This window comes from Ctenocephalides felis, unplaced genomic scaffold, assembly GCF_003426905.1.
Source record: "Ctenocephalides felis isolate EL2017-DRISC unplaced genomic scaffold, ASM342690v1 CF-g0.4_SCAFFOLD_01886, whole genome shotgun sequence".
Taxonomy (NCBI): domain Eukaryota; kingdom Metazoa; phylum Arthropoda; class Insecta; order Siphonaptera; family Pulicidae; genus Ctenocephalides; species Ctenocephalides felis.
Window position 1 is genome coordinate 175,010,168 of NW_020538040.1, and position 13,761 is coordinate 175,023,928.

The following is a 13,761-nucleotide window of genomic DNA, read 5'->3' on the forward strand; positions in this document are numbered from 1 at the left end:
TAGACCTGCCCTCATGAAAATTTGATTAATTCTTCATCTTGTCAATACAAGTCAAATGTTTTTTGAATTATTAAAATCGGACGCTCCGTTCTCTTAAAAACTGAGTTACCGTTTTCGGCACTTTTTGCCCCGTATCTTTGGAACGGCTGGACCTGCCTTCGCCAAAAACTAATCAGCACGTCTCCTTATCAATACGAATCGAATGTTTTTTGAATTATTCAAATCGGTTGATCCGTGTTCCCGAAATCGTCGACGAAAATTTGTATCCGCACATACATACACACACGTACATACATACATACATACACACACACACACACACACACATACACACACACACACACACACTCACACACACATACATCCATTTCTTCTAAGGTATGCCAAAATGTTAAGAAACCTCTGAAACGTAAAGATATATAAAAATTTTCATTTTCGATTTTTTTGCGATTACTATAACTTACCCTACGGGAAGTTAAAACGAAAAAATTATGGTCAAGTCAAATATAGATGCTTGTCTCTATAGGAGGTGTCAAATTGGATACTGCGAAGAAAATAAAACGACCCAAATTTGCTCTAAATAGTCTAAATGCTAATATTTTCAGATTTTTTTAAATCTAATTTTCATATTTTATACACTCAAGCAGGGTCGGGTCATTTTACCCGCTGTGGTAGATATAGGTATTAGTGTTAATTAATATTTTTTCAAAACAATTATTGTTACAATTATCTCTTATCATAATATACTGACCCTGACTCGTATGTTTGACGCACAACTACCATCGTCTACATATGACTCGAATTTTATCTTGGTCTTTCCCGAGTTTCCGAACAACCAATCTTCTCTATGTTCTTCTTCCTGTAAAATCGTTTATTTGTGTAACTTTTGATGACATAATATTAATATATAAATACAAATTTACTTCGTCTTCAAACATCGCGTCTTCAGAATCAATATCCGTCCAATCATCTTCATCTGTATCTTCTGGATCCTGCAAAAATGGAAAATAAGAAAATTAATCAAGAAAAGCCTTTTTGTCATGTATATGGATGCAAAATGTACTTACTTCATCGATATGATAATCGTCCGTGGCCCACTTAATATTTTTAGGTGCAGATTGCTTCATCTTTTTTAATTAAAATCAATTAGAAATAATATGTAAAACTGCATATACACAATGTAATGTTATATGATATACCTTAGTACAGAAAAACTTCTCGTCCATTAAATACATCATCTTTCCTGGTGCGCAATCTGTATTTGGATGTTCTACTTCTCTTGCACGCTGTTTGTAATTTAAGTAGCAAAAAATTATTTGAATTGAACATACTTTCACTTTGTTTTAAACAGATTTTATAATATTATATTAAAAAAATATTGGTATCTCAATTATTTTTATCACGTACCTCATATCTTGCAGTAGCATAATCTTGGTCAATCTCAGGCATATTGTGTTTTGATGTAGATGGAGATGGTTCTTTGCTAGTACTTGGTAAATTTTGAGATTGATCATCATTTACAGGCTCCTAAAAATAATTGTACGAACAAATTGAAATATTTAAGTTTAGTGTAAATTATAATGATATCTTAAAATAAAATATTGGTATCTCAATTATTTTTATCACTTGAATTATAAATGTATTAACAATATAAAATATTACTTGATTTCGTGTTTCACACGTTCCTTGGCCAATCTCAGGCATTTTGTATTTTGAGGTAGATGGAGTTGGTTCTTTGCTAGTACTTGGTAAATTTTGAGATTGATCATCATTTAAAGGCTCCTAAAAATAATTGTGCGAACGAATTAAAATATTTAAGTTTAGTGTAAATTATAATGATATATTAAAATAAAATATTGGTATCTCAATTATTTTTATCACTTGAAATATAAATGCGTTATGAATTTAAAATATTACTTGATTTCGTTTTTCACACGTTCCTTGGCCAATCTCAGGCATTTTGTATTTTGAGGTAGACGGAGATGGTTCTTCGCTAGTACTTGGTAAATTTTGAGAATGATCATCATTTACAGGCTCCTAAAAATAATTGTACAAATTGAAATATTTAAGTTTAGTGTAAATTATGATATCTTAAAATAAAATATTTGTATCTCAATTATTTTTATCACTTAATTTATAAATGCGTTATGAATATAAAATATTACTTTATTTCGTTTTTGGCACGTTTCTTGGCCAATCTCAGGCATTTCGTGTTTTGAGGTACATGGAGATGGCTCTTTGCTAGTACTTGGTAAATTTTGAGATTGATCATCATTTACAGGCTCCTAAAAATATTGCTCAAATAAATTGAAATATTTAAGTTTAGTGTGAATTATAACGGATATATATATATAAAAATAAATTATTGGTATTTTAATTATTTGTATCACATACCGTAGATGATGACATTGTTGCAGCCTGATCGGCATTCTTTGGTTGATCATCACATTCAAATATCTGAATAAATCGAATGAATAAAATAGTGATACCTTAATAATAAATGTATTAAAAAAATATAAAATATTACTTGATCTAGTTTTTCGCACGTTTCTTGGTTAATCTCAGGCATTTCGTGTATTGAGGTACATGGAGATGGTTCATTGTTAGTAATATGAGAATTTTGAGATTCATCATCATTTACAGACTCCTGAAAATATTGTACAAATTGAAAGATTTGAGTTTAGTGTCATTTTTATTGTTATTATATTAAAAAAAATTATTGGTATCTCAATTATTTGTATCACATACCGTAGATGATGACATTGTCGCAGCCTGATCAACATTCTTTGGTTGATCATCACTTGCTAATATCTGAAAATATCAAATATCATGTATCAAAAATAATGATACATTTAATCATAAATATATTAAAAATATAAAGTCTTACTTGATCTCGTTTTTCGCACGTTCCTTGGTTAATCTCAGGCATTTCGTGTATTGAGGTACATGGAGATGGTTCATTGTTAGTAATATGAGAACTTTGAGATTCATCATCATTTACAGACTCCTGAAAATATTGTACAAACAAATTGAAAGATTTAAGTGTAGTGTCAATTTTAATGATAATTTATTAAAATAAAATATTGGAATCTCAATTATTTTTTCACGTACCGTAGATGACATTGTCGCAGCCTGATCGGCATTCTTTGGTTGATCATCACATTCAAATATCTGAATAAATCGAGTGAATAAAATAATGATACTTTAATTATAAATGTATTAAGAATATAAAACATTACTTGATCTCGTTTTTCGCACGTTCCTTGGTCAATCTCAGGCATTTCGTGTTTTGAGGTACATGGAGATGGTTCTTCGCTAGTACTTGGTAAATTTTGAGATTCATCATCATATAAAGGCCCCTAAAATATAGATCAAATAAATTTAAATATTTGAGTTTAGTGTGAATTATAATGGATATTATTTGTATCACATACCGTAGATGATGAGATTGTCGCAACCTGATCGGCATTCTTTGGTTGATCATCACATTCAAATATCTAAATAAATCGAATGAATAAAATAATGATACTTTAATTATAAATGTATTAAGAATATAAAATATTACTTGATCTTGGTTTTCGCACGTTCCTTCGTCAATCTCAGGCATTTCTTGCGTTGAGGTACATGGAGATGGTTCATTGTTAGTAATATGTGAATTTTGAGATTCTTCATCAGTTACAGACTCCTAAAAATATTGTACAAACAAATTGAAACACTTAAGTTTAGTGTAAATTTAAATATAAATATTACCTCATCTTTTCTGTCTAATGTTTCTAACGATGGTATCTCCATCTCCGTATCGGGCTGTATCATATCGGAGTTAACGAACATATCAGGATTTTCAGATTGCTGGATGCATGACATAAATAAATGTAATAATATTATTAAAACGTTAAAATAAAATGAGTAAAGTATGAATACTACTTCATCTGTTCTGTCACTTACGGATGTTTCTATCACATACACTATATCAAAATCTGATAGAGATTCAGGCTCCATTATATCGGAATTTATGGGCAGATCACCATTAAGGGGCTGAATGTATAAGATAATTAAATAGTAAAATATTAAAATAAAAATCATTCGTATTTTTTTTTGTTACGTACTTGCATCATGGCATCTGATTTTTCCAAAGAATCCTCTTCAACATTAGAATCAATTTCGATCTAAATATGAAATATAATATATATGAGCACTATTATATAGTCAATATTATATTTGCAAGCACATATAAAGTTTTTTTAAATATAGTGTTTATAGTATATAAAATGTACATAAAATATTAAAATAAAATCATTAGTAATTTTTTTGTTACGTACTTCTATTTCAGCATCTGAATTAGCTAATGAATCGTCTTGAATATCAGATTCAACTACGACCTAAATATGAAATATAATATATATGAGCCCTTATAGTCGATATTATATTTGCAAACACTTATAAAGCTTTTTTAAATATAGTGATTATGCGATAAATTGTTACATGAAATGTAAATAAAGTATTAAAATTAAAATCATTTGAGTTTTTTTTGTTACGTACCAGAATTTCGTCAAATGAATTAGCTAATGAATCCTCTTCATTGTCATGTTCAATTTCTTGAATGTTGACATCTGAATTTGCTAATGAATCCTCTTCAATATCAGAATCGATCACGACCTAAATATGAAATATAATATATATGAGCACTATATAGTCGATATTATATTCGCAAACACTTATAAAGCTTTTTCAAACATTGTGTTTATGCGATGCATTGGTACAAAAAAAGTACATAAAGCATTAAAATAAGTCATTCGATTTTTTTTTGTTACGTACTAATATCTCTTCGTATGAATTTGTCAATGAATCCTCTTCATTGTCATGTTCAATTTCTTGAATGTCGACATCTGAATTTGCTAATGAATCCTCTTCAACATCGGAATCAATTTTGTTCTAAATATGAAAAATAATATGTAGGAGGCAATTATATTTACAAACACTTATAAAGCTTGTTTAAACATAGTATTTATGCGATACATAAAATATTAAAGTAAAAATCGTATTTTTTTGTTACGTACTTGCTCCTTAGCATCTGAATTAGATAATGAATCCTCTTCAATACCCTGTTCAATTTTGACCTAAATATGAAAAATAGAGCACTTTTAATCGATATCATGTTTGCAAATACTTTTAAAGCTTTTTTAGACAAAGTGTTTATGCTATGCATTGGTAATATGATAAATATATTACGTACTTGCACATCGGCATCTGAATTAGTTATTGAATCGTCTTCAACTTCAGCATCAATTTCGCTCTAAATATGAAAGATAATATATATGAGCACGATTGGTACATAAAATATTTAAATTAAACTTGTATTTTTTTTGTTACGTACTTGTGCCGTGGCATCTGAATTAACTGATGAATTATCTTCAATATCAGGTTCAATTTCTTTTTTTTCGTCATCTGAATTACTAAATGAATCTTCTTCAAAATTTGGATCTATTTCGATCTAAATATGAAATTTAATATATGTATATATATATATATATATATATATATATATATATATATATATATATATGTTAAAGAAGTTAGTTCTGATGTTGAGAAATATATATAATTAAATATATATATTCAATATAATGAATATTGAAAATTATATATTATATTTTTTCAATATTCATTCTGTAGATCCACTGATGATGACATAAAATACTATGTCGAAACGTTTGGAAAAATTAAAGATTAACTTCAAAATCTTTGCCTTTTATTTGATGTATGCCCTTGAAGAACTTACTCATATATATATATATATATATATATATATATATATATATATATATATATATATATATATATATATATTGTAGAGTTTCGAACAAGAATCCAAAAAGTAATAAAAAACAAAAAAAGTTTTTTAAATAAACTATTTCTTTATTTATTTATTGTAAATAAATAAACACAGGAACAGGACCACGCGCCAAGCCTCGCCTGTGACGCACACGGCTACGGCGACAGCAACCCTGTTTTAGGCGCAAAATCACGGCGTCACCTAAATATCAATGGAAGTTATTCTAGCATATTTATGCATTTACATTTGAGGGGTATTCAAAGATAAAAGTTGTACTTGTTATCCGTAAAATGGTAGAATATGATTAGATCTTTTAACCAATTTTAGTAGGTGCCACCAAATAAACGAAAATGTCTGTCGCTTAGCACCGGACACTAAGTCGTCCCTTAGTGCCGGACAGTAAACACATTGATATTTCTTGTGAGAATTTTCGTAATTTATTCCAATTATTTAATTTTGTTCTGTATAAGTGCTAACGATCACTACACATACTCCCATTCTTCATATTTCCTAGTAAAAGAATGAAAATCTTATGATGAATGCTCCAGCTTAGAGCATCGGTGTGGCCCAGCCAAAAGCGTGGATAAATAGTGATTTTTTTTGCAATATCTAAGAATATTCGTCAAAGACACATGTGCAAACATTCCAAAGTGTGAAGATGGCTACTTGATTAATGCAGGTTATTTTGAAATGTCCAGTGCTAGGTGCCACTGTTTAAAATCATATTTTTTGATACCAAAGTCTGATTGATAGTATTAATTATTTTTTAGCAAAAATTGCCGGTTTTGTTAATTTAGTTTGATTTCTAACTTTGTTATATAACATAAATCATAATTTAATAAACATTTCGTAAAACATTTTTTGATTAATTTATAAATAACCTTAGGTGTCCGCCACTAGGGGACTTCCTCCTACACAAAATATTAAAATAAAAATAATGTATATATTTTTTTTTTGTTACGTACTTGTGTTGTGGTATCTGGACTAGCCAATGAATTCTCTTCAATATCAGGTTCAATTTCTTGAATGTTGTCATCTGAATTATCTAAAGAATCCTCTTCAACGTCAGGTTCAACTCCGATCTAAATATGAAAGATAATATATTTGAGCACTATATAGTCGATATTATATTAGCAAACGCTTAGATAGCTTTATGCTATATATTGGTACATAAAATATTAAAATAAAACTCGTTTTTTTTTTGTTACGTACTTGGACATCGGCATCTGAATTAGATAATGAATCGTCTTCACTATCAGAATTACTTTCGCTCTAAATATGAAAGATAATATATATGAGCACAATTGGTACATAAAATGTACATAAAATATTAAAATAAAACTGGTATTTTTTGTTACTTACTTCTGTCGTTTCATCTGAATTAACTGATGAATTCTCTTCAATATCAGATTCAATTTCTTGTTCTTTATCATCTGAATTAGTTAATGAATCCTCCCCAAAATCAGGATCAATTTCGCTCTAAATATGAAATATAATATATATGAGCACGATTGGTACTAAAAATATACATATTTTATTAAAATAAAACACGTATTTTTTGTTACGTATTTGTACCTTTGGATCTGAATTCGCTAATGAATTCTTTTCAATATCAGGTTCAATTTCTTGTTTTCTGTCATCAGAATTAACTAATGAATCCTCTTCAAAATAGGGATCAATTTCGCTCTAAATATGAAATATAATATATATGAGCACGATTGGTACATAAAATGTACATATTTTATTAAAATAAAACTTGTATTTTTTGTTACGTATTTGTACCTTTGGATCTGAATTCGCTAATGAATTCTCTTCAGAATCATGTTCAACTTCGATCTAAATATGAAAGATAATATATATAGCACGATTCGTACATAAAATGTACATAAAATATTGAAATAAAACTGGTATTTTTTTGTTACGTACTTGTGTCGTGCTATATGAACTTCCTAATGAATTATCTTCAAAATTATGTTCAACCTCGATCTAAATTTGAAAAATAATACATATGAATACTATAAAGCCGATATTATATCTTCAATATATTAGTTACACGGCTTATACTAAGTATAAGCTTATATAGCTTATACATTAGTGCATAAAATGTACACAAAATATTAAAATAAAAATAATGTATATATTTTTTGTTACGTACTTGTGTCGTAGTATCTGGGCTAGCCAATGAATTCTCTTCAATATCAGGTTCAATTTCTTGAATGATGTCATCTGAATTATCTACAGAATCTTCTTCAAGGTCAGGTTCAACTTCGATCTAAATATGAAATATATATGAGCACGTTTGGTACTTAAAATGTACATAAAATATTAAAATAAAACTGGTATTTTTTGTTGCGTACTTCTGTTGTGGCATCTGAATTAACTGATGAATTTTCTTCAATATCAGATTCAATTTCTTGTGTTATATCATCTGAATTAATTAATGAATCCTGTTCAAAATCAGAATTAATTTTGATCTAAATATGAATCATAATATATATGAGCACGATTAGTACATAAAATGTAAGTAAAATATTGAAATAAAACTTGTATTTTTTGTTACGTACTTGTACATCGGCATCTGAATTAACTGATGAATTCTCTTCAATATCAGGTTCAATTTCTTGTCTTTTGTCATCAGAATTAGCTAGTGAATCTTCTTCAAAATTGGGATCAATTTCGATCTAAATATGAAATATAATATTGGTACATAAAATGTACATAAAATATTGAAATAAAACTGGTATTTTTTTGTTACGTACTTGTGTTGTGCCATCTGAATTTTCTAATGAATTCTCTTCAATATCAGGTTCAATTTCTTGTTGCTTGTCATCTGTATTTTCTGATGAATCTTTTTCAATGACAGGTTCAGCTTCGATCTAAGTATGAAAAATATTATATATGATCACCATATAATCCGTATTATATTTGCAAATGTACATAAAATATTAAAATAATAATATTTTGTTTTTTTGCGTACTTGCATCTTGGCATTTGAGTTTGCTGATGAACCCTTTTCAATGTCAGGTTTAATTTCGATCATAAATATAAAATACTATATATATGAACACCATATAGTCGATATTATATTAGCAAAAGCTTTTTTAAACATAGTGTTTTTGCTCGAAGTGTTAGATATCCCTCGAATAAATTAAACGGAAGATTCAATTAACATTCAAATACAGCTAACATTCAAATTTCAGAAATATTGAAAATATGTCATTTATAACCTAAAGCATGTGTTCTATATAATTAATAATAATAAATTTTAACTTACATTTGTAACTGCACAATGCATTTTTGAATAGTTTTGCGTAAATGCATTTAATTCATCAATTGTTTCTTGTATTCTCTGAAAATCATATGTTCAAGAACATTAAACCCGTATTAATTACAGCGATTGAAATTTGAAAATCTTGTAAACAAATGTAAATTCTTACTTCTCAAAAATAAAACTTTTTTTTAAATTTAATTTACTAAACATTGACCTATGCAATGTTAATATTTATTTTCTGTTTTATGAATTACCTCTTCTGAAAAATATGTCCCTAACATATTTTCAACAGCATTAATTTCTTCTGATTGATCTTCCATTTCCCTCTCAGAGTATGAAGATTCATTATTAATAATATATTCTTCTTCTTGTTCTCCCCTTTCTCTCTAAGAGTATATAAGATTTATTATAAATATGTTCATTATATAAAAAATCTAGTAACATGATATATTGTAAAACAAACTGTCGAAATATTTGAAAAACCGTTATTCCCATAGTTATTTAAATTTTTATTTAAATGAAACATTCAGGTTTTAAATTGAAACTTCAAAATTATTGTTTTTAACTTGAGAATATACTGTAATGAATATTTAGGGAGAAGTCCCCGAGTGCCGGACACCTAAGGTTATTTATAAATAAATCAAAAAATATTCTACGAAATGTTTATTAAATTATGACCTGTGTTAGATGACAAAGTGAGAAATCAAACTTAATTAACAAAAACGCAACCTTTGCTGAAAATAATTAATACTATCAATCAAACTTTGGTGACTAGAAATATGATTTTACAAAGTGGCACCTAGTACCGGACATTTCAAAATAACCAGTATTAAACGCATAGGTAGCCATCTCCACACTCTGGAGTGTCTGCACATGTTTGACGAATATTCTTAGATATTATATGTTTACTGTATACTGTATACAATATGTTTACTGTACGGCACTAAGGGACGACTTAGTGTCCGGTGCTAAGGGACAAGCATGTTCGTTCATTTGGTGGTACCTCTTTAAATTGTTTAAAATATCTAATAATATTCTACTGTTTTAGGGATAACAATCATTTTTATAATTGAATGCCACTTAAATGTAAATGCATAAATATACTAAAATTACTTCAATTAATATGTAAGTGACGCCGTGATTTCGCGCCTAAAACAGCAAAGGGTTGCTCCCGCCGTGGCCGTGTGCGTCACAGGTGAGTCTTGGCGGGTGATTCTGCACCTGTGTGCCCCCCGCGCCCCTTTCACTTGTATTTTGATAAAAAAAAAATTATATTCGCTTAAATAATTCGTATTAAATAGAGTGTCTGGCATTATGTGCCGTCCGGCGTTACGGGACTTCCCCTATCATGTAATAAATATTTCTGGCAAGAGATGATACATTCGCGTGCAGTACACAAATTCATACTGTAGTGTTGAACTATTATTAATTCATTATTTTGTATGATTTAATATTATATAATATTCACCCTTGCATTAGCACACGCTTCCAAAAGATCAGCCATTACAGGTGATAGATCAAGCAAAATGTCGCGTTCCGGTTGTTCTACTTCTTCAGTCTGAATATATAAATTATCATTTAATAAATATTACCGAATACGATTGCATAAAATTTATAACCGCCCTTTACTTGAAAATAAAGAAAATATGATGCATAAATGTCAATGAGCAGAAGTTACCAATAGCACAATTTTTATATATTTTTTTTTGGTTTTATAGTCAATTTTTATAATAAATTTCTGAATACTTTTTGTTAACATTATTCTATTTGGAATTTATTGCGCTTTTTGAAAATTGTTTTGTAATTGCAATGAGGAATTGTTATTTTTAACTTTTCGTAGGGTAAGTTATAGTAATCGCAAAAAAAATGGAAAATGAAAATTCTTTTATATCTTTACGTTTCAGAGATTTCTAATTACTTTGGCAAACCTTAGAAAAAATGGATGTATGTGTGTTCGGATACAAATTTTCGTCGACGATTTCGGGAACACGGATGAAGCAATTTGAATAATTCAAAAAACATTCGATTCGTATTGATAAGGAGACGTGCTGATTAGTTTTTGGCGAAGGCAGATCTGGTCGTTACGAAGGTATGGGGCAAAAAGTGCCAAAAACGGTACCCAGTTTTTAAGAGAACGGAGCGTCCGATTTGAATAATTCAAAAAACATTTTACTTGTATTAACAAGATGAAAAACTGATCAAATTTTGAGCAATGAAGGCAGGTCTAGCAGTTTCGGAGATCTAGTATAAAAAGTAAAAAAAATGCCATCTGGCGGTCAAAAATGATCATTAGACATATGCGCATCAAATTATTAGATATTTTATAGAGATTTTAACATAAAGTATGTTTACATACATTCCTATGGGTTCCGTACCAATGCTTATCCGTTAGACGGCGGCGCGGCGCTTACGCGCTTCAATATTTCGTCTCTATGCAGTTAAAGCAGTACGATTGCTTTGAAAAAAAGTTCAGAATTTCTAAAACATTTCAAAATAAATTTTTCTTCAAAAAGTTTTTTTTTTAAAAAAAAGTAAATTTTTGTCAAATTTATAGTTTCTCAAAAATATAATTTTTCCAGAGTATATTTTTTTCAAAAAATTCTTTAAAAAAAAAAAAAAAATTGCTACGGGAAGTTCAGGCAATTTGCCTTAAGCCACGATGCCATGCGCCCCACTAGTTAATATACCTTTTTATCTTCTGAATGGTTTTCAGTTTCTGGCAGATTTTTGATCTGCGACTCATCTTCAATTTGCGGTTGATCTTCGGAATCTTTATGCTCTTCCGTTTGCGACTGTACTTTTGTTTGTAACTGCGCGTCCGTCTGTGACTTCACTTCCGTCTGTGACTTCACTTCCGTCTGTGACTTCACGTCCGTCTGTGACTGCATGTCCGTTTCTGACTCGGATTCGGATTCTGACTCGGTCTCGGATTCTGACTCGCTATCGGAATCTGACTCAGTTTCGGATTCTGGCGCAATTTCCGTTTGTGTCGCAATTTCGGGTCGCGGCTCAATTTTAGTTTCTTGCTGATCTTTGGTTTCTGCATACTGTTGAGTTTCCGAAAGCTGTACAGTTTCTGATATATTCTCCAAGGAAACCTGAAATGTAATATAAATATGACAAAAAAATATTTATATTATTGAAATGCGTATTACAGAATATGTAAATGTGTAAAAGTGAAAATAAGCTTCTTATATAAAATTACGCTTTTTTAAAATGATTTCGTAATTGCAATAAGGATTATTGTAATTTTTGTTTTATATATTTTCGTTATACCTGCTCTTCAATTTCTAACTGATTTCCAGATTCTGACTGATTATCAGATTCTGACTGATCATCAGAATCTGACTGATTTTCAGATTCTGACAGCTCGTGCAAGGAAACCTGAAATGTAATATAACTATTATGAAAAAATTATATTATTATGATGCGTATTACGAAATATATAATTGTGTAGAAGTGATAATAAGTTTCTTATATGAAAATATGAAATTTCAGTAATGGTTCATTTAACCATTTCGCTGCGGGAGTGTTTTCCACAAATATGACTCTGTTGTACGAGTCATCAAGTCATCCAAGTATTTGTTTTGGAATTTTTTAATCATCATACACAAAGATGTATTCAAGAATTAAAAATTTCACTTGCAAGGACCACAAACTTTAATGGCGTATTAGAAAAATTCGCTCTCACTTAAATCTAAACTGTGCGATTTCCAATTGTATCTCACACATCTAAATTATCTATAATTATATTCATTATAGTGCTCTGTGAAATTATAATTAATTTATATAATTTAAATTCTAATTAATTTATATAATTTAGTGCATGAACATTATCGCCATTTTAAATTTCATTAAAAATTATTTTGAGAAATATTAGGCATCTACACTGGCACGATTACATATCTTCCTATTATTTAATTATAGAAAAATAATTTAATCCTTACTATTATTTAATCATTTGAACTAATGGTAACATTTTTATACAACTAGAGAAATTCTGTAAGCTGCTTCTCCACTTCTTTGCTAGTTTTAAAGTTTTCTCTTTATCGAGTTTATTCCAATGGCTTTTAGTTTCATAAAATTCAAATTTTGACTTATCACATCACAAAAACTACTTTTGACACAAATTCTGACAATCATATTTTTTTAAACTTTGGTGAATTTTTAAAATAAAACTAATAGTCGTAGGTCCGTAAAATATTAGTATGTTCTTTAGAACCATGATATGTCAACATAAAAAAATTGTCATCAAAAATTTCATAAAACAATTTTTTCAGCACTTAATTTCGAAGAAAAGGTTTGGCCTATCTTTATACAAAAAAAATCAGCACGATTGCCAAACAATATCTTTCAATTAGTATTTGAATTTTTTAAATAGATTCAGAATTTTGGCTAAAACGTAGACGAAAAATTTTAACTTTTTCGTTAATCACCAAGAAACGGCTGGGCCGATCGTCGTAAAACACTGAGAAACGATATTAAATTTTTGAAATTATATTCAGAAGTTTTCGTGAAAACGCTGATGCAATTTTAATAAAGTTTTGAGGAAAAACATATAATTTCAATAAACGTTCAAATAAAATGGTTAATAATAATAATATAATTAATGATAATAAATTTTGACTTACGTTTGTAGCTGCAGAGAACAATTTGC

At 28.9% G+C, this 13,761-nt stretch overlaps 1 protein-coding gene across 1 annotated transcript in view; it reads right to left on the reverse strand.

Annotated features, from left to right (window-relative positions):
• LOC113376290 (titin homolog) overlaps positions 1-13,761 on the reverse strand; it is an 89,162-nt gene that overhangs the window by 1,641 nt on the left and 73,760 nt on the right. Inside the window, exons 27-65 of the mRNA XM_026616195.1 lie at positions 12,381-12,488; positions 11,792-12,202; positions 10,573-10,662; positions 9,359-9,490; positions 8,593-8,709; positions 8,398-8,514; positions 8,191-8,280; positions 7,989-8,105; positions 7,760-7,819; positions 7,616-7,669; positions 7,409-7,519; positions 7,196-7,312; positions 7,046-7,105; positions 6,799-6,915; positions 5,375-5,491; positions 5,234-5,293; positions 5,058-5,117; positions 4,816-4,932; positions 4,540-4,656; positions 4,320-4,379; positions 4,107-4,166; positions 3,925-4,035; positions 3,751-3,849; positions 3,566-3,685; positions 3,435-3,497; positions 3,240-3,359; positions 3,112-3,171; positions 2,888-3,007; positions 2,749-2,811; positions 2,528-2,647; positions 2,395-2,457; positions 2,166-2,285; positions 1,918-2,037; positions 1,663-1,782; positions 1,408-1,527; positions 1,200-1,286; positions 1,068-1,127; positions 924-992; positions 752-859 (exon numbers count right to left, since the gene is read on the reverse strand). Of these exons, the coding sequence (XP_026471980.1) occupies positions 752-859; positions 924-992; positions 1,068-1,127; positions 1,200-1,286; positions 1,408-1,527; positions 1,663-1,782; positions 1,918-2,037; positions 2,166-2,285; positions 2,395-2,457; positions 2,528-2,647; positions 2,749-2,811; positions 2,888-3,007; positions 3,112-3,171; positions 3,240-3,359; positions 3,435-3,497; positions 3,566-3,685; positions 3,751-3,849; positions 3,925-4,035; positions 4,107-4,166; positions 4,320-4,379; positions 4,540-4,656; positions 4,816-4,932; positions 5,058-5,117; positions 5,234-5,293; positions 5,375-5,491; positions 6,799-6,915; positions 7,046-7,105; positions 7,196-7,312; positions 7,409-7,519; positions 7,616-7,669; positions 7,760-7,819; positions 7,989-8,105; positions 8,191-8,280; positions 8,398-8,514; positions 8,593-8,709; positions 9,359-9,490; positions 10,573-10,662; positions 11,792-12,202; positions 12,381-12,488 (4,035 nt within the window). The remainder of the gene's footprint in view (positions 1-751; positions 860-923; positions 993-1,067; positions 1,128-1,199; positions 1,287-1,407; positions 1,528-1,662; positions 1,783-1,917; positions 2,038-2,165; positions 2,286-2,394; positions 2,458-2,527; positions 2,648-2,748; positions 2,812-2,887; positions 3,008-3,111; positions 3,172-3,239; positions 3,360-3,434; positions 3,498-3,565; positions 3,686-3,750; positions 3,850-3,924; positions 4,036-4,106; positions 4,167-4,319; positions 4,380-4,539; positions 4,657-4,815; positions 4,933-5,057; positions 5,118-5,233; positions 5,294-5,374; positions 5,492-6,798; positions 6,916-7,045; positions 7,106-7,195; positions 7,313-7,408; positions 7,520-7,615; positions 7,670-7,759; positions 7,820-7,988; positions 8,106-8,190; positions 8,281-8,397; positions 8,515-8,592; positions 8,710-9,358; positions 9,491-10,572; positions 10,663-11,791; positions 12,203-12,380; positions 12,489-13,761) is intronic.